The sequence below is a fragment of the Propithecus coquereli genome, unplaced genomic scaffold (genome assembly GCF_000956105.1).
Source record: "Propithecus coquereli isolate 6110/MARCELLA unplaced genomic scaffold, Pcoq_1.0 Scaffold154, whole genome shotgun sequence".
Lineage (NCBI taxonomy): Eukaryota > Metazoa > Chordata > Mammalia > Primates > Indriidae > Propithecus > Propithecus coquereli.
In genome coordinates, this window is record NW_012139858.1 from 3,343,978 (window position 1) to 3,364,837 (window position 20,860).

The window sequence follows — 20,860 nt, forward strand, 5'->3', positions numbered from 1 at the left end:
ACAGGATGTCGTGATGCGTATTTATTTATGTGCTTCTTTTTTTTGTAGTGTCCATTTGTACTATTTGTTTCCGAGTCTGGAAGAAGGAGGATTAGCGACCTATCGAACTGCCATTGTTCAGAATCAGCACCTTGCCATGCTAGCAAAGGTACATAAAACATCTGAAGCACTTGTAGTTACGTCTCACATTCTCTTCTTCAGTCGATGCATAATTTTGCATTTGAATAAGTAGCTCTTTAGGATATATTAAGGGGGTAACATTTTTATAGACCAGGAAGTATTTTTTGTTCGGGTTTTAAGGATTCAGCTTTATTAGTTCTGTTACCTTTGTGAGTTTCACCAGCAGCTAATGAACTCCACAGTGAGGTAACTTGAGAACAGATGAAGAAAAATTTGACAGATGTACATGAACAGAGTTAAACATTTGGGGAAGAGGAACATGGGAACAAAGCAAAAGAAATGAAATATTCTGTATTTTCCCTTTGTGTAATATTTCTGTAATACATTTGTTTTTAATTTACATTAACAAGCAGAATTATAGCTTTGAACAGAATATTCCAGACCGTTTACAGGGGGTACTTTACAGACCTTTGAGAATCCCCCAAATCACAAATCCCTTTAATTAAGATTTAGGGTTTAGGCTGTCCAGCTAGCCTCATTGACTTAGCTGAGTGACTGACAGAACTTTTTCTTGGTTCAGATTCGTGCTAGGCATTTTCCTTACGTGATCTGCTTTGATGTGTCCATCTCTGTGCAACATCTTACTATGGTGATTCATAGCAGAAAAGAACCCGGGCACTTGTACTGACTCAACAGCGTTCTGGTTCACACCCCTCCTCCTATAAATAGGGTGGCCAGGGACAAATTGACACGTTGTTCTCTTCTCCAAACCTCCACTTTCTTATCTGTAAAATGGAAATGACATTAGTACCTGCCACACAGCCTGGTTGTGAGAATTATAATAAATGATATTATGAATTTTAGTGATTCATTCCATAAATTGCTTGGCATAATACTTGTTAATAGTAGTCAAACAAAAATGTGAATAATTTTGTGGGAGCTAATTATTTTTATTGCTGTTACCCTTGTTCTTGTGATAAATCCTTACGTTTTTGTAGACCTTTGGGTTTATTTAATAGTAGCTAGACCAGTGGCTCTTAAATTTCCAAATACTGAGGATTGACTGGAAAAGCTTTTGTGAGTTTTCCTTGTTTTGTTTTTTTTTTTTTTCCGAGACAAGAGTCTTACTGTGTTGACCGGACTCGAGTGCCGTGGCACCAGCCTAGCTCACAGCAACCTCAAACTCCTGGGCTCAAGTGATCCTTCTGCCTCAGCCTCTGAAGTAGCTGGGACTATAGGCATGCGCCACCATGCCCGGCTAATTTTTTCTATATATTTTTAGTTGTCCAGCTAATTTCTTTCTATTTTTAGTAGAGACGGGGTCTCACTCTTGCTCAGGCTGGTCTCAAACTCTTGAGCTCAAACGAACCTTCCGCCTCGGTCTCCCAGAGTGCTAGGATTACAGGCGTGAGCCACCACTCCCGGTCCAGTTTTCCTTGAATTTTGCCTTAAGTAATTTCTATTTTTTTCTTCATTTTGATATAAAAGTTGAAATTTGATAGAAAAGACTAGATAAAACCCATCCTAGTTTTATGCCTGCTTTCTTAGTTTGATCTTGCCAAGGCATTAATTATATTCAAAATGTGTTTAACTTTGGCCCAGGTGTTAGGAAAAATGCATTGTTTTATTTTATGTAATACAATCATTATCATAGTTCTAGTGGTAGACTTTGAACCAGCTTTTGTGGCATTTGAGAATGCAAATAATGATGCCTTAATGAAAAACTGTGGACAACAAGGTAAGCTAACTTGATTTAGCGGCCTCACAATGAATGACATTTCACAACTATGTAAAACTGCTTTAGTGTTTGGGTGATTTAATTGTCAGAATGCTTCCTGATAGTTCATATTAATGCCATTGGAGGTACATATTAATAAGTAGGTTGTCATTCTTTTCTCCATTGTTTTCTTTTTCGTTTAAGATATAATGGAATTGTATAATTATTTTTCAGATAATTGTAAGGAGGATATTTAAAGTTTGGGAAATTGCCATAGCATGAAAACAGAAGCCGTTACGTAACACATGCGGTGCTATGCAAAGCCATGAGTAATGACAGAGGTAGCTAGTTTCTCCCTTCTGGGATTTCTATGTGATGTTCCTCTACCAAGCCTAAGACTTGCCATTCCCACAGTATTCAGCACCCATTCCACTCCAGCAGATGGCTGTGGGGGCCCTAACTTTCTTCTGTATAGATGAGTGGTCCTTAATACATTGACCGCCACACTACAAAAAAAAATTTTTTCATTGGGGCCATGGTGGTTTATTACTAAAATAGAATAAAAACTTTGAAAACAAAACAATCCTTTCTAATTTAATGAAAAGTTTGTTATTTTTTATTGTTTTCTGTGTGTGAGTTATATGCAACTTGAAAAATAGTTCTCATGGCTCCCAAGGTGAAGAGACATGTGAGTTACATATGCTTCACAAGGCCCTGGGCTCAAAACTAGTGTGAGTTAAATACAACTCACATGGCCATTAATGTGATGATCATTTGGGAGTGAGGGGAATTGATGGAGAATGGCTGACCACTCACCTTGCAAATTTAATGAAAACTCTAGGTCAGCTCTCCAGACTAATGAGCATCTTAACACATACACAGTAGAATATTATCCTCTCCCTATAAACGCTCCTCTAATGCCTGTGTGGAAAAATAAGGATATACAGTAGAGACTAGGAGAAGTTGGAAAATTCACAGCACTCCATAATACAGTCGTTGTTTATAAGATAAAATATGGCTTGCAGTCTGCTCTCAAGCAGGGCTCCAGAGATAGCAAACAATTGGATTTTCCCAGTGAAGTTGTCAAACAGATGAAATTTACATATTCTAGTATAAACTCTTGTACTTTGGGATCAATTTTTAAAAAGAGATGTTTTCTGCTGTTGCATTTGTGGTTGTCAAAACTCTCATTTGAGTATATTTTATACTCATGGATTCCTAACAGTTACAAAATACTGTAGCATATATGTCTTGTTTTTGTTGTCTGTCTTTTCCCAATATAGATGAATATGAATATTTAACGTACATACTGAGACAAAATCTGAGTGTCTTTTATCTGAGGACTAATCAGACTCATATTGTCCTAGATTATTCATTGACTTGTGTCTTGTTCTATATCATGTGGCATGTTATTGCTTAGTAAGTATTTATTGAATTGAATTACGTGGTAATGGAAACAAATTTATTGCATATTTATGCAATGTTTGTATCTTTCTCCTTTTATGAAAAGAATTATGATTTCCATTTATTCAATCTCAGGAGTTTTATAAAAAAATATTCATTTATATTGTGTCTAGTTCTGAAAGGAGTAGAATTGATTTGTTACAATACCATAGGATAAGAAATAAACAGCTACAGAAACCAAAATAAAGGGAAAATATGGGGTAAGACAGTAAAAAGAAGCCAGAGGTAAAGTTAGTCTATACCAATATATTCATAAGTCCTGTACCTAGAGCTGAGCCACAAACTTGGCTCTAAACTTTCCTGAGGACAGATCAAAAAAGAAAGTGCAATTCACTACAAACTATATTCCCAGAGCCCTTCAATCCCATTCATTGCTCAGCAGGTCACACTTAGCTTGCACAGACAGGAGTGTGGAAACCTCATAAAGGCAACGCAAGTGCAAAGATATAGGGCCCCCACAATCCTCACCAGGAAAAAAAAAAGATTTGGAGGTATAAGGCATTTTGAAGACTTCTGAGGTTCCCCATTTACTTTACTGCATAAAAATCTGTTTTGTGTGGTACAGACATCATCAGTACCACATAACTCTGAAATCAGAGAGGTAAAGCTGACTTTCAGAACTTTGGGTTAGGTTTGTGTCTCAGGGGTCCATGCTCTTGTAGCAGAGTCTTATTCCAGCTTGGACTAATGTTCAGTCTGAACTTCGAAAGCTCAGATCTGATCAATTCTGACCCCTACTTGAACTGTGGGAGTTTGTAGAAGCCTGTTTGGGAGAGAGTCGAGTTAGTCAGAACTGAACCACAAGTGCAGGACTCCTGCTGAATGGTAGACTAAGCTCTCTTAATGTACTAACATGAGTCCAGTGGATTTGTAACCATCAGCCCTCCTCCCCCAGGAGCTGCTGAATTATTATAGTTAAAATTTTGGCCAACTCTTTCTTACTTTTATCATTTTGAATTTTATAGAAACTTGAACTGGATCGATTTATGCTGTATGCTCACGGGCCTGACCTTTGTAGAGAATCGGACCTTCGGCATGCAATGGCTAATTGTTTTGAAGCATTAATAGGTAATTTCTCTTTTCACATTCTACTTTCTTGTGTGTCTCAACAGTCTGGAGTGCACATAAAATTCAGTGTGGGAACTTGGGACAGAATTACTTGTTGCCGAAGCACGTGAAGTTCCTAGTACAATACTCACTACCTTGTATTATAGTTATTTTAGTTCCTCCAGATGCTGATCATGCTCTCTGATTTTTACATTCTTGGTGCTCGAATTGGTATCTGATATCATGCAGATGCTTAGTAAGTACTGAATGAATTGAAATGAAGTGAATTAATATGGGGATGGATTACTTTCCAGATTTGATGCAGAATCAAATAAACATAAATAAACAGAAACTAGGTCGTTGGAGAGGCTTGGGTTGTTTTTGACTACATTTTAAACTATTTGCAGTATTTTCTGATTTAAACATCTTGAAAACACTACATTTCTAAAATCCAGGCTTGAGTCTACATAACTATTATTTATTCACTTGAATGAAGCAAGACTGATGTAGACACTTCACTCCTCACCCAGGCACTTTACTTCCTCAGTTTCTTTTTGACCGTAACCAGAATACAATCAGCTGTTGGTAGAGGAAAGTTATGAAGAGTTAATTAGCTGGTGATTGCAAGTATGCTTTACAGTGAAATGTTACAGTAGATTGACAATTTGATTTTTTTAGGTAAATGATCAAGTACATTTTATTTTTCAAAGGCCTTTGTACTTACCATTTTTGCCCTCTTCCTTTGAAAATGAATATAAAAGCTTCCCATTATAGTTTCATGCTGATGATAGCAGCAAGAGAATGTTTAATAATTATCCAGTCTTTTCACAGCTATGTTTTATTTTTCACAAATATGTCTATTTTCAGGGAGTTTAACATGTGGAATTACTGTGCTCTGTACACATAATATTTTTGACAGTTGGTGTTACCATTGTCTCCAAGCTAGACAGGTGATTCAGCTTCCTGTTCTATCATTTATCAGATCCATGTCTTTGTCAAAATTATCTAATCTCTTTGATCCTCGGTTTCCCCATCTGTGAGACGGAGATAGGATCATTTACCTCACAGAGTTGGTGTAAAGATCTTGATATCTAGTTCTGGCAGCATCCAATCCAGAACAAAGTTTTACTTCCTTAAGTCCTCCCTCAAATCAAGCTAATCTGAACCCAGGTCTTTTCTAATACCCTCCTACCAGGTGCCCTTTGAAGATGAAGATGAGAATGTGGAAATGCTTTGCATGGTGCCCAGGGCATAAATAGCCCCCAAACCACAACGGCTACTACCATTACTACTGTTACTATCATTATTGTTACTACAACTGTCAATAAATAATAACTGTATTTAGTTGTCAAAAGCCCTGGTAACTAAGTATCTTAACTTATTACATGGAAAAGTAACCTTTTCTGAAGACAAGTGTAAAATTTGATTTCAAGAAAATAATGACTACACTACTCCAGAGTTATTTGATACCCAATTAAAATACTGTAGTACTTAGTGGTTACGATTAATACTAAATATGTGCACAGTGCTTATATTTCAAATTAAAGGTAAAAGTTACCCCGATTTTTATTTGCAGAAGCCTTCATCGATCTAGACTCAGGTTTTGTCTATCAGGACTTTTTTTCTTAGATGCCTGTATGTATTAATATTTGGTCTGAAACATAAACTGTAAATACAGAAAATAAAATGTAACATTTTCCTGAGTAAAGTCAGGTATTTGTACATTGTTCCCTTAGTAAGGTTTATACCCTTACCCTTCATGATAATTCATATTTGGCCTCTTTTACTTACAATATTAGATTTTTTAATAAATTGAGTTTTGTATTTGAGTCTAATTTATAATACAAAGCATAGCTAAAAGAGGGAAATGTTACCTTTAAAGCAATTGCTTCTGAAGTTTATTTTTTTTTTTTCTTTGAGTGGTTTTTGGCTTGCCTTTTTGCTTTTTATAGAGATCATAGCTAAAAGAGGGAAATGTTACCTTTAAAGCAATTGCTTCTGAAGTTGATTTTTTTTTTTCTTTGAGTGGTTTTTGGCTTGCCTTTTTGCTTTTTATAGAGATATGTAATTTTCTTTGAATATTAATGCAGACTTCTTTTTGGCATTTTCTTCCTTTTATCTAGGAGCTGTTTACTTGGAGGGAAGTCTGGAGGAAGCCAAACAGTTATTTGGACGCTTACTCTTTAATGATCCGGTATTTATCTTGAATCATTTGATTTTTCCCAATTATATATCATTATGAAAGATTTTATTTCAGTCGGTCTTTGTATCTTAAAGAGTCTGTAGGAGAAACAAAATACCCAATATTACCTACCATACATGGTCTACTTCTAGTACACGAAAAATAGCTTATTCAACTCTTGCAGATGGGAAAGTTCCATGGGCATTTACACTAGGAGTTTTTCTTTCATCTGAATGCTGTCTTTCTTGTGGTCACTTGTAAATTAAATATGAATACAAATGTAATAAGACTTAGCTTCATTTTGAAGTATCTTGAAGTTAATTATGGTGTTATATTTTATAATCATTGGGTACCTACCCCATGCAGGCCTAGTTGAAATGATAGCCTTTTGGCTTTTCTGTTTATGATTTGTTTTTACATAAATTATGTAGACTAGATAAATGTATATTTATTTTAGAAAGTCAGTTCATAGGGAGTTTCTGATAGGGCTATGAATAAAGAGTATGGAAGCACTTTTGTTTTGAAGCAAATTATAGTTTAAGAAAAAATGATAGATTCTAAAATAGTTTCTGTTGTTACTAAAGTATTAAGCTATTAATATTGCCAGAGATACCTTTTAATCCTGCATGTAATAGAGCATACTGGGTGCTTTTTGTACCAAAACAAGTCAATTTAACATTTCAAGGGAGAGGCAACTCTGTATTCCAAATTGAAATGTCATTATAATTGAATGAAATAGCCCTCATGGAGCAATAAAGAACACAGGAAGCCAGTCCTTTAAGCTTCTGTGAAACCTTCAGCTTAAGTGGCTGTCAGATGTTATTATTGTATTACTTTGGATAGTTTAAAAAAAAAAAAGAATCAATAATTTTGAAAAATGAACTGGACAATGTTCATTTCTGAGAATTTGATTTTTAATTTGTTTTTCTAGAGATGTGTGATGGTTTTTGTATGTGTGAATTTTGTTGTGAGGGGAAAATTCAGGTGTTCCACGTCCCCATTTTGTCCTACACATGTAAACAAATGTGCATCTTAATTTGTGTCTGTAGCAGATAGTGTTTGTTCAAGACTTTTTCTCAAATTATCTTTGTTCTGACCTTTATCTTTATTTGGCCATTTCAGCAACTTCTTTTTCTGTTTTTTCCCTCCTGTCTTGCCCCTGTGTCCCCCCTGCCCCATAAGCTCGTTCCCCCACCCCTACCTTTTCACTGTCCCTTTCTTCCATTTTACCTGGGGGATGCTTCTCCCGTCCTCTCTGTGTTCCTGTTTTCCTGAATTACAGGCAGTTTTACACCTTGTGTTTTTAATTGCATCGGTTTGTGTTTAGAGTCTTTTCTTTCTTTAAACTGCTTCTCTTCTAGTTGTCTACTTAGCAAGCTTATCTTTTATGTTCAGTACCTAGTGCAGTGCTGACATGTGCAGAATTTAATAAATATTTGTTAAAAGAGTGAAATGAAGAAATGACTAAATGAAAAAGTGAAGTCTGAACATTATCTTACAAATGGAATGGTTGAGATTCAGAATTTGTTTTACTGTGTCCTTTATAAAACTGAACAAGGCGTAGTAATGTATGGGCTTTCCACGTCAGCATTTTCAAGTAAACAAAGTTGGACATTCTCTCTCATTTGACATCTCCGTCCATTAGCTGTATGTGAGAGATGTTAGTGAACTGTTGTACTTTTTTTGAGTAATGGTATCATGGACGCCTAATCAGCCAAAGACAGCCAGGGACAAGCCTGTAGGCGACAAAGTCAGATTGACTGACGGCATTTGGTAAGGCGGGGCCAAGGGACGCATCCTTCCTGAGGCCTGGGCTGGTGCTGAATGATTGTGAGTGTTCTTGGTTGGTTACCTTGTCTGAGGCCAGATTAGAGAAACAAGGGATTAATTTGGGATCGGATACTGTTACAAGGCAAGGAGGGTTTAGTGATTGGGTATCCTATAATTATCTTTGTCTTATGCTTGAGGAAGTGGAGGCTTAGAGAGGTTAAGTGAATTGCCAACATGGAAATTAGGATTAGACCTAGGCAGTCTTCCCCAACAGCAGACTCCATAGTTTAAGGGGAAAGGTGAAAAGTTATCATTTGTTTATGTTGTATAAAGGTCATAGATGCCTGTAAAGCATTTAGTGTTATAGACCTCAGTCCATAGGGTCCATAGCTTAGATGAGAGGTCAGTGCTGCAGTGGAAATGAACGAGTAGTCCAAACTGAGCTAGTCGTTAAAGCAAGGAGAATGGTCGAGTTCTCCAGAGGAGAAGGTAATGCATAGGTCGGGCAAGGGGCTGAAGTTTGGTAAATGCCCACTTAGGGTGGTGGAGGAGGGAAATAAAAGCATTGAGAGAACACTAGGAAGTTGTAAGACGGCAGTAATATTCAATGTAATTCACGCTACAGAGATTTCAAGGGAAAGGTTTCTGAATTGGTTAAGAGAAGTCCTTTAAAATGCCTTTAAAGAACAGTTGGATGTAAATGCTTTTTAAAAATACGGTAAAAAAATTTTAAGTATATTTTATTAAGGTGCATGTTGTAAAAAAAAAATATTAAGTATTTTATTTCACTTTATCTCTGTGTGTCACGAGTTATACTTAATTTTCCTGTACTTCTTACCCCCCTCAAAAAAAACTTAAGAAAAATATTTTTCCCTCTTTTCAAAAAAATTTTTGTTGTTTATTTCAGAAACCTAACGTCAAGGCCAGCAAGTAGATTCAGTCAGAGGCTCTCTAGCATCTGAAACTGAAGGAAAAACACTTTAATTCTGAGAAAGTTCTAATTATAACTGCCTCTAGATTTAACTCAGTGGATAAAATAATGTACTAGGGTTTTCCATAAAATTCATTCATTTGAATAGTTCAAGTCAACAATTATATTGACCAGCAGTAAATGTTTGGTCTCATAAATGTAGGAGCTTGTGAACAAGATATGGGGTGTTTTCCACTCCATCTTAAAACCGCTAAGGTGATAATGAATTAGTGCCTAAAATAAAGGACATTTGAAGTGAGTTTTAATTACAAAAGGCACAGCTGATGCACATTTCTGGGGAATGGTAAGCAAAAAAATATGATTAAAGAGCAGCTTAATCCAGTATATTAGGTTAAGCAAATGTGTAACTTAGTTTTAAAAAGTGTCTTTGACTTCTGGGGCTAGCGGTGGCTCTTTTCCTCCCCAGCTTAATAGGCTAATTAGAGTCACTACAGGCAGTTTCAGTGGTGAAAACACTTTTAAAAAAATTAGTTTGCTAGCAGTATTGAATTTGCAGTAAGTGGAGTCAGCATCTGAAATAGTTCAGTATTTCAAATAATGACATTTTATTTAGTATTCTAGAGTATGTTAAATGGCTCTCTTGAGCATTAAAGGCATCACTCCATTTTCCAGGACCTGCGCGAAGTCTGGCTCAATTATCCTCTCCACCCACTCCAAGTAAGTGTGACCTTCCTGTCTGCAGTGAGCTTTATAACTCCAGCTATTCATGTTACTTTCGTTTGCCTTTTTTTCCCTTCCTGCTTTTATCCTTTGATTCCCTTCAGTGGCATTACACCTTTAAGTTGGGGTGTCAGAGCTGGAAAAGTTTAGAACAAATAATGAAATGAACCCATTTATGTGGTCTGGGATTGGGGGGGGAACATTGGAAGTTGTCTTTCCTCAACAAGTCAGGAAGAGCTACTGTGTAGTTATGTGTGCCTCTCCCCCTTTAAAAGGTGATAGTCAAAGCATATGTTGACTCCAGAATATCTACACACCTGCTGTTGTAGAGAAAATAATATGGAAGTGAATCTGAGCATATTAAAAAAGTAGAACAAATGCTAAATTAACATTGCTAAATTGTAACCTAATTTGGATCTTAGGAATTGAGAGCTGTTCCAGATTGCATCGAGAGTTAAACTCAGATTGCATAAAATTTATTGTCCATTAAAAATTTAGTATAGTATGATGGCTTTTTACTCAGGATTTTGGAATTTAAAAGCTGTAAGTGTGGTGACACCCTTTTCCCAGTTGGTTTAAAATTCTTACTATTCTTTGATTTTATTTTTATTTTACTTTGGGATATATGCATATATGTCAATATGCATGCATATACTTATATATGCATATTTTGATACATGTATCTATGTATAAATAAATACGAGAGTGATCACTAATGGTTGAATTCTCATGAGAAGCTTTACAGTAATAAACGACATTAATTCAGAGTACTTTAAAAATATTAATACGAGAGTATCCAAACTAGTTGAAAATGTTCATTTTAATTACACTTTTCATATTTACTCTCTGCCAGTTGTTAAAGGTTCATTGTCACATGGAGCACCACCTGTCTTGTGGTATAATAATCTTTAGCATTAGCTGAAATTAGTTTTAATGATGCTCATTGCCAAAATACCTTGGTTTCTAGAAGACACGATAGTCAAATTACTTTAATACAGTGGTTCTCAAAGGACAGTCCCAGACCAGTAGCATCTGCATCACTTGGAAACTTTTTAGGAAGGCAGACTCTTAATCCTCACTCCAGACATATGAAATCAGTAACCTTGGGGATAGGGCTCAGTCATCTCCATTTAACAAGCCCTGTAAGTGTTCTCATGAATGCTTAAGTTTGAGAACCACCACTTTACTAGATATATATATTCTCTACCAGCTGTTCTTCAGCTTGCATCTTCCCTGGAGAGTCAGTATAATACTTGGGATTTTGAACTATCTGTGTACAGTACTTGGCCTTGAAATTTTATAGAAGATTGGAAAATATTATTTGAGCCTTCTTTAAATATTGGGTTTATTTACCATTCTAAGAGATGAAAAAGAAGCTTCCATATTTTATTGGCATTTCAGAATTTCTGCCCATGGGAGAAGGAATTTTATAAAACACTGTCCTAGAATTGATCATTACTTTTGTAACCAGAAACTACACGATTTTTATTTATTTCTGATTTCCTGTAGCTACAAGAACCAAATACCGATCGACAACTTATTGAAACTTCTCCAGTTCTACAGAAACTTACTGAGTTTGAAGAAGCAATTGGAGTAATTTTTACTCATGTTCGACTTCTAGCAAGGGCATTCACATTGAGAACTGTGGGATTTAACCATCTGACCCTGTGAGTTAGAGACTACTCATGTAGTCTCAACATGACCATTTAGATGAGGCGATCTCAAACCTTTGGTATCTGTCCTTCAGAGGAATTGGGATTTCAAACGTATTTCTGGGAAAGTCACTTTGTGAGATGGACAAGCAGCCAGGTGCCGGTGTGGACCAGGGGATATGCTCCAATTCAGTATTTTTGGTCCCATTGTCATGTGCCTTGTTTCTCTGTGAAGTTTAAGAGAAGTGTGGAGAAAATAAAAACTTTTTCCGTGTAGGAAAATATATTACGTACTTTAGATTTTGTAGGCCATGTGGTCTGTGTGCAGTGAGTCAGCTCTGCCATAGTAACATAAAAGCAGCCATGGGAAACGTTTGAGCATGGCTGTGTTCCAGTAAAACTTTATTCTTAGATGCAGGCTGTGGGCTGGATTTAGCTCTCTGACCCCTGCTCTAGATGAATGATTTGAAGATGAGCTAGTGAAATAATTAAGAAAATAAGCAAAATTTTATTTCTTTGGGGTTGTTTTTGGTTCTGTTTTTTGCTCCCCTCTTTCATAGCAAATATTCTCAATTCTCTTTAAATTGTAAAGATTAATGATTCTTATCATAAGATTTTAAAAAATCTGGATTCCAGATTTGAATAATGAAGTATATATTTGAATAGATTTAACAAAGAAATTGGCCCTTTTGCTTTGTTTTGTTACAAGATTGTTGTCTGTACTATATTTGTTGTCTGTCTTTATTTGATACTCTTTAGCTTCTGACCAGGCAATGTTTAGCAGTCTTTATTTTAGCAATCGTTTAATAACCTTAGATAGCATTCACTCTACTCTTCTTCGAAACCCAACTGATATTAACTCAGATCTTTTCTCAGTTGAGGAGCCTTAGGGAATTGTATTTATTTTGTACTTTAAAACAAGATGAACACATTGCCTTTCTAAATCATGTCTTTTAAAAAATTCTGGGTTTTTTCTTTTTTTTTTAAATCCACAAATTCTTTTTGATCTCTTTACATTGATGTTTCTTTTTTCAGAGGCCACAATCAGAGGATGGAATTCTTGGGTGACTCCATAATGCAACTGGTAGCCACAGAGTACTTATTCATTCATTTCCCAGACCATCATGAAGGACACTTAACTGTGAGTTTGTGTTAAATCACTCCCTCCAATAAGATTGCTGTATAATAGGGAGTGAAGTTTAGAGGGGTCAAATATATATTTCTATAATTGATGACTTAGTTTTTGGCGGCATTAGCATATCATATGGCTTTGTTTATTTCATTGTGCAAATTATTTACAAAGTAAACATGTGAAGAGAACTCATTTTATGCTCCCTCATTTACTAATCACCTACTCTGTGCAAGACATTGAGCTAGGCCTCATGGAGGAAGCAAAGATGTTTTGACACCAATTCTATCCATAAGGAGTTTCGAAACTTAGAAGAGATAAAAGTATAAATAAATAACTAAAATAAATACTATGCTGTACATATAGTGTGTATATGCACATAAATACACACTATGGAAAGTAGAAGTAAGTAACTGCAAATGAATGCAAGGTAGAACATGTTAAATCTTATAAAGAAGCCTAGGTAAATTGTTGCATTTGTGCAGTTTAGGAAAAGATAAGATTTTTTCTAGCTCTGGAGTTCAAAGAAGACTTCCTGGATATGATGATGTTTGAACCTTTGAAGATGGTTAGAATTTGGCCACTGGGAGTTAGTGGGAGGAAATTTCTATGCAAGGGCATTCCATACACTGGGACTGCAGACACAAGGGCATGGCATGAAAAATCAGAAGATTGAGAGGCTGTAGGGCCTTAGTTTGGTAGACCCCGATAGAGTTGAAAGGGAGTTACAGAGACAGGTTTGATTTATAAACAAAGTGAAATGGTCCCTATTTCTCTCACTTTTGTTTCATTTTATGAAACTTTCTTGAGCTTTTTTATTTGCTGTGTGCTGTGTTTACTCTGAAACCAATCAATAATATGCCTGGAATGGTGAACAGAACATATCTAGAATTGAGTTGTGATGATCTCTCCAGGCACAGGGAGTAACCTTTGAAAAGTCCCTTTAGGATTAGGCATTGAGAAAACAAATACTTTATTGGGCAAAGAAAAATAGCGTACACAATAAGATACTTTGTTAGTGCAGACTTTATTAGGTTGAAGAAAATAACAAGTCTTTCATACTTTGCATCTCTACAATTTTTATGCATGTTTTGCTTTGAATAGAATTGGATTTTATCTTTGTAGCTATGCACCCTGGAAATAGTTTATGTGAGACATAAATATTGGAGCTGGGGAAACTATGGTGATTTGGCTATGTTTAGATGTAATTTTCCAGTGGAATTTCTAAGCCCAGCATTCATTCAATCAGTGAATATTTATTGAGCTCCTAGTGTGTACCATGTACCATTGTAAGTGCTGAGGAATCAGAACTACTCTTATTTTAAATTAACAGTTTGATTACCATTTAAAGTCAACTGCTTTTAAGTGGACAAGAAAGTGTTTCCTTCTTGAGTTAAATATTAAACATTTAAGAAAATATGAACATTTATGAAAAATGAACTAGTGTATAGTATCTTACTCTAAATTAGAAAAACAATAAATTGCATGTTCAGTATCCTCCATGAAGGGAATAGACTTCATGAGTGTCAGAATATCTGGTTGGTCTTGAGAAACGGCTGAACTAAACCAAATAGCTTGAATTAGAATTCATTTAATGGCCCTATAAGAGGCCACTGTTGAAAATATGTGGTTTAAATACACACATTTCCCCTGATATTCCTGCAGAATTAATTGTGAACTCTAGGCTCTTATGGAGATGGGATGTTATTGATCAACAAGTTTACTGTTTCCCATCTGCTCACTGCATATACTACCCTCCACTACCCACCGGCATTGAACAGATAATGCAACCAAAACTAAGAAAGGCATGAGTCCTGCCCCTGGTCTAGATAAAGGTAAAACTAGGACTATGCAAGATATTCTAGCTTTGGGTTCTTTCCAAAATCACTTGAATGCTGGAAATATACTTTTATCCAAAATGTTAATTAGTCTTGCAGTCTTAAAATTAGTTTTCCACTAGTTTGTTAGAATAGTGTTAACGAGTGACAAAATTACGATATTATTATGATGGTTTTATGAACTACATTCACAGAAGGCTTTAGTGGAAATCAGCAGGACCAGCAAATCTGTCAAGACCAAGATGATCTGTCCTAAGTTAAAGACATTGTTTAAAAAGATATCAACTCTCATCGACATTGATATGGTTGCTCCTTCCCTCCTTGAAACACCATTGACTTCTATCACGTACCTTCCTGGGTTTCTTCCTACATCTTTAGCTACTCTTTTTTAGCTGGCTTTGTAAGCCTATCTTACTCTCTACAGCTTATAAATATTCCATTATCTAAAAGGCTCACTCCTAGGCTGTGTTCTTTTCTTACTAGAATTTCTCTCAGGCAGTCTTTTCCATGTATATCATCAGTTTCACCCTATTGGCAGATGACTTCCAAACTGGTCTCTTCGGTCCCATCTCTTTTCTGAGCTCCTGATCCAGCTGCTTTCTCAGCATCTCAACATATCCAAGACCAAGTTTATAATCTTCTTCTACCTGGGTCCTCATTCAGTGTTCCCTGAGTAATCGAATGGTAGCATCACCCTTCCAGTGTTGCAGGTCAGAAACCTGGGAGGCATCTTTGATTCTTCCCTCTACCTCCCTTTTCTATATTTCAGTTTATTCACAAGTCCTGACAGTGTTACTCCTTGAGTATCTTGAATTTATCCTATTCTTCCCACCTCATCTCCATCATCCACATCCTCCCACCGGCCTCACTCACCTGGATCACTGCAGTGATTTCTACATAGCTGTGAAGACATTACAACAATGTGATTAACAAAGAGACCCAATTGGAAAGAGTGACATTTATTAAATTGCAAAGGATAGGAATCTTACGGTTGTGTTCACACAAAGCACAAGGCAATCCTGCATCCTCCCATGAGAGGAGTAGGCTCCCCAGGTCCCCAGATTTCCCATGGGATGGGAAATTTCCCCTGGGTTGTATGCTACCATTTGAAAAACTTGCCTTTGCTGTTCTTGTGGGTATTTTTGTATTCTGAGAGATGGACAGTCTTGCAGGCAAAAATCTTTCAAGAGGCCCAGGTCTCAGGCCCGTGTGAAGTCATTTTTACAATTTCCTACACTGATCTTCCTATATCACCTTGTGGCCCCGTCCAATCCATTTTACATGCTGCAATCAGAGTAGCCTTTCACAGCCAATCTCCCATGACTACACTAGCCATTCATCTTCCGTCCACTTTGGCTGTTTTTCTTCATCTCCCCAACCTCTTACCATTGGAGTGCCGCAGGTCTCAGTTGTCAGACCTCTTCTCTTCTCTATCCACCTCTGCTCCATAAGTGATCTCATTCCATCTGTCTCACGGCTTTGAATACATCTGTACACTACTTCCTAATTTATGTCTTCAGCCTTTACTTCTCCCTTGAACTCCAGACTCATGTTTATTGAATCCTCAAATATCTAGATATATAGATACACTTGAATCCCTAGTTGGATTTCTAATAAGCATCTCAAACCCAATGTGCCCAAAACAAAACTGATTTTCACCCTGAAACCTGCTTCTCTGTACTGACTGTTCTCCATATCGGTAAGGATCATTCCATTCTACCAGTTGCCAAGGTTAAAAATCTGGGAGTCATCCTTAATTAACTCTTATCTTTCTCTCATGTTATACCTCCCAGCCATTAGCATATCCCGTTGATTTTACACTGTGTTTGTTCTGAATCTGACCACTTCTCACCAGCTCCACTGTTATCACCCTGGTCTGAGCCACTGTTGTCTAAATTATAGCCATACCCTCCCAACTGGTTCATCCCCCGACCCCAATCTATTTCCAGTGCAGTGTCTAGAGGGATCATTTTTAAAGGGAAGCCAGATTACAACCCCTCTCTACAAAACCTCCCAAAAGTTCTCATCTCAAGGGTAAAAGACAGTGTTGTGATAGCCACCTTGTGTGACCTGGCTCCCTGCTGCTGTCTCTGACTTTGTCTACTAGATTCTGACCATTGTCCTTCACGTGGTTCCCACAGGACACTAAGCAAGCCCTTGTTTCAGGGCCTTTGCAAAGACTATTTCAGCTGGCTGCAGTATTCTTCTCCTGGTAATCTATATGGCCAAATCCCTCACCTCCTTCAGGTCTCTGTTCAAATATCATCTTTAAGGAGGCCTTCTGTAGCCCACCCTGCTTAAATAGCCCACCTTCCCCCTTGTCCCTAGCACCCCTCACTCAGCCTGCAACTTTATCTCCATTTTCTCCTTAGCACGTGTATATTTTACTTGTTTTCTATCTGTCTTCTCCCATCATAGCATAAACTCCATGAAAGCAAGGGTTTTTGTCTGTTTTCCTCATTCTTGGTTCCCTGAATCTTTGGGGAGTTCCTGGCATGTTAGCATTCAGCAAGTGTGCTTTGGATGAATGATCATCATATCCCAGCTTAACACTCCTCAGTTGTTCTTCCGATAGTGACTAAAGAACAGGCAAGGCCCTGGGTGGCCTGGCCTTGCCTTCCTGCCCAGCCTCAAGCCACAAGTTCTTCTCACTGTGCACCATCCTGCTTTGTGTTTCTCCACATGCCCTCCTGCCAGCGGGCCTTTCTATATGTTGTTCTACCAACTGGAAACTGTTCTGCTTCTATCCCTTATTGTTATCTGCCTGGTGTCTCCTATTCTTCTGTTAGATGTTAATTCTAGCGTGACTCTGGATACAGGGGAACTTCCTGACTCCCACCCCATCAAAATTCTGCATTCTTTTCCTTCCTGGCACTTACGTCGGTTTGCTGACCCCACTGTACTAGGAGTTCTAGGAGAGCATGCTTTTGTTCATCACTGTGTGCCCAGCAGTGCCTGGCATATGGAGGGCTCTTAATACATATTTGGTAAATAATAAAAGAGTGCCAGTTTTGCAGGCAGCTAAGTCATATTCAGAGGGAAGAGCAAGTGGCACTGGAAAGAAGTGGCATGGTGTTATTTGCATGAGGGGAGAAGCTAAAAACTTATAAATGTCTAAGGATTAAAATTTATTTAAAATTTTTAGAGGATTACTTATTGCAGTTGCGTTGGGGAGGGGATGGCAAATGATTCATTATTGTGAGTAAAGCGCACACAGCTACGTAATTCACATTGGGAGGCATTAGTTAGCTTTGAGCCATTCCCTTACACACTCGTTTTACAGGGAATAAGGACAATTGAGCAGATGTAACCATGGTTTTCAAGTTTTGAATGCTGATGGGGAAAAGCATTCTGTTCTATAAATTGGATATTCAAAAAGACCTACTTGGGAAGGAATATTAGGCTTATAGAATTGTTCTAGGATAAAACAAACAAACAATAAAACACCATCACATAGAAGATGAGAGTTAAAAAAAAAGAATTGTTCTAGGATAACTGAGTTTGAATTGGGATGCAGAAGGAAGAGATTCTATTCGATACACTGAAGTTTTTGTTTTTTAGAATGAGCCTATGCAGTAGGGTCAGGGTAAGTAGTGGGGACATCTCAAAGAAAGCATGTACTCAGGTCAGAATGCCTGTGTTGTGACTCTTGCAAATTTTAAGCCACAGGAGTTTTTCCTCTGTGCTTCTCTCTTAGCTTTTATTGTATGCTAAAAATAGTTGCTAATCCCCATGCCTACTGTGTGCAAGGCACTGTAGCCAATGGTGGCACACACTAGCCAGTAGAAGTTTGTTTTTAGAGGAGTGATTTGGGATGAAGAGAAAGAGAACAAGGATTACCAATAAAAAGCTCGAGAACAGTGATCTAATCCTGCCCTGCTGCCTTCAGACAGCACTGAGCATAAATCATTCAGACAAACTGGTGTTTTATCTAAAAGATCTTTTTGAGAAGATAGGTTTCCACAGCCGCCTGTTTGAGGATTTCTCTGTCACTGACATAATTTGGCTCTTTGTATCTGACCTGTATTCTGCCTGCTAGCATTTGTGTACCTTTTCTTTAGTTATCATGGGAAATGGGGACCATCTGGCTGCCACTCTTGGTATAATAGACCTGTGTGGCACATCACTGTCACTTTTAATAGTATATTCTGCTTTCACCCCATGTTCTTATATTAAAGCCCTCAAAATAATAAATCACAGTCTACTTAATTTACACTAGGTGGCCCTCTTTGGTAGCTCATTCCCACAACTGTGGTTTTTCTCTTTAGAATCCAGAGTGAATAGGGAAGTTAAAAGGAAGAATGCCAATGTGTATGTTTGATTTAAACCAATAAACCTTTTACTTATGAAGATTTAAGTTTAAAGTGATTGTGAAAGATGGCTATGCTGAGACAATAGAAAACATCCTGGATTCTCAAAACCAGAATTTGAGATTTGGGATATTTAAGTTGGTCCCTGACATTGCACCGGCAATTCAGCAGTCCTTTTCTCAGGTTTACAGAGAGCTCTAATTATAGATTTTTTTCATCGTTTCTGATGATTTCAAATTAAACTTTGCTTTTTTGGGGGAGATTAAAAAATTTGTTAAGGATAGGTTAGCATCTTGTAAAATGGAGAGCTTTGAGGACAGTGAGTAGATAGATATCTGGAACATTTTGCATGGAAAATAAATCCAGATGAATTCCAAGAATTTTCTTGAGCCCTTTCCCTGTAACTGAAGAGCAAGTTTATCTTACCTTATAATGATGTTGCTATTGTAGATAACAACAGCAGCTAGCATTTCTGGTGTCTTTATTATGTACCAGCCACTGTAATTAGATTATATATTGTTCATTCTAGTTCTCGTAACAACCCTGTGAGGGGAGTACTTTTCTCTCCATTTTATGGGTGAGGAAACCGAGGCTCGGAGAGATTTAATAACTTATACAAGGTCACTTAGCTAGGAAGTGCTGGAGCCATAATTTGAACCCAGGCAGCTCAGTGCCAAATCTTTTGCCTCTTTACTACTATATCTGACACAAGGCATTGTTTGCAAAAGAGTTTGATAACTGTCTCGGGCTCAATTGGGTGCTTAATGTGGGTTTTCTGAATTTCTACTAAAAAATAAAAATAGATATTTCCTCTTTGTAAAATAGTACTTTATACCATCAACAACCATCTGTGGGCTTTCCAACTTAATGTCTTGCCCCATTTAAATCCTTCCACCAAAATGATCTTTCCAAAAATAAAAAAAATTACCTTGGCCAGGTGCGATGGCTGACTGTAATACCAGCACTTTGGGAGGCGAGGCGGGAGGATCACTTGAGGCTAGGAGTTTGAGACCAGTCTGAGCAACATGGTGAGACCCTGTCTCTACAAAAAATAGAAAAATTAGCTGGGTATTCCCAGCTACTTGGGAGGCTGAGGCAGGAGGATTGCTTGAGTCCAGGAGTTTGAAGTTATAGTCAGCTATAATGAGCTATGCACTTTAGCCCAGGCAACTGAGCGAGACCCTGTCTCCAAAAAAGAAATTACCTCTCCACTGCCCCTATTTGACACAATCCCATTTTTGAGATTCCTCATCACCCATAGCAAAGTCTGGACTTTACCTGCCAGCCTTGCCTGCGTCAGCTCTCTCTCACTTGGCTCCGATTTCTCCTCCAGGTCCACCCCACAGTTACCTTGCTGTGCCATGGCTCCTTGCATTTGCCATAGCTGTTCTTTCCTCTCCTAGAAAACCCTTTCCCACCTTTCTCCCACTGGCTGGCTGACTCAGTCTTTTTCAGTTCTGATTCTATGTTCATCAGAATCTACCTACATGAATTTTTTCAAAAAGCACATGTCCAAGTTACATCTCCAGAAATTTTGATTCCTTGGTTTTTGGAAGAAGCCTGGACACCAGCGTCTCAGAAGCACCTTATGATTCTGCTGTTATATCCAGGTTGATGAGCCCCTGAAATGCCTTTCTTTACTCAAGAGTTAGCTCTCCAGGAGGCCTTCCTGGGCCAGTGTGTACCTGTGGTCTCTGTGCAAGCACTGCAGCCACCACAGTGTATTGCAGTGGCCAGTGTGAGTGTGGCTTCTCAGGAGACTGTCAGTTCTCAAGGACAGCAACAGGACGTCGATCCTCTCGGGATCTTTAGCTGTCAGTGCAGGGCCTAGCATGTAATCTGCCTCAACCACTGGTGTGCTGCACTGCTGTAACTTCAGAAGGTTTCCTTCCTTGCTCATCCCCCCTGGATCTCATTCTTTGGCAAATAACATGAGTCATTATGAAATAGAGTTCAGCAAAGGACAAGCATGAAAGTTGT

General features: G+C 37.7%; 1 protein-coding gene across 1 annotated transcript in view; it reads left to right on the top strand.

Annotated features, from left to right (window-relative positions):
- Window positions 1-20,860, top strand: part of DROSHA (drosha, ribonuclease type III) — a 133,318-nt gene that overhangs the window by 101,394 nt on the left and 11,064 nt on the right. The window contains exons 23-28 of the mRNA XM_012640536.1: window positions 49-148; window positions 4,267-4,369; window positions 6,472-6,542; window positions 9,904-9,948; window positions 11,461-11,618; window positions 12,639-12,744. Coding sequence (XP_012495990.1) covers window positions 49-148; window positions 4,267-4,369; window positions 6,472-6,542; window positions 9,904-9,948; window positions 11,461-11,618; window positions 12,639-12,744 — 583 coding nt within the window. The remainder of the gene's footprint in view (window positions 1-48; window positions 149-4,266; window positions 4,370-6,471; window positions 6,543-9,903; window positions 9,949-11,460; window positions 11,619-12,638; window positions 12,745-20,860) is intronic.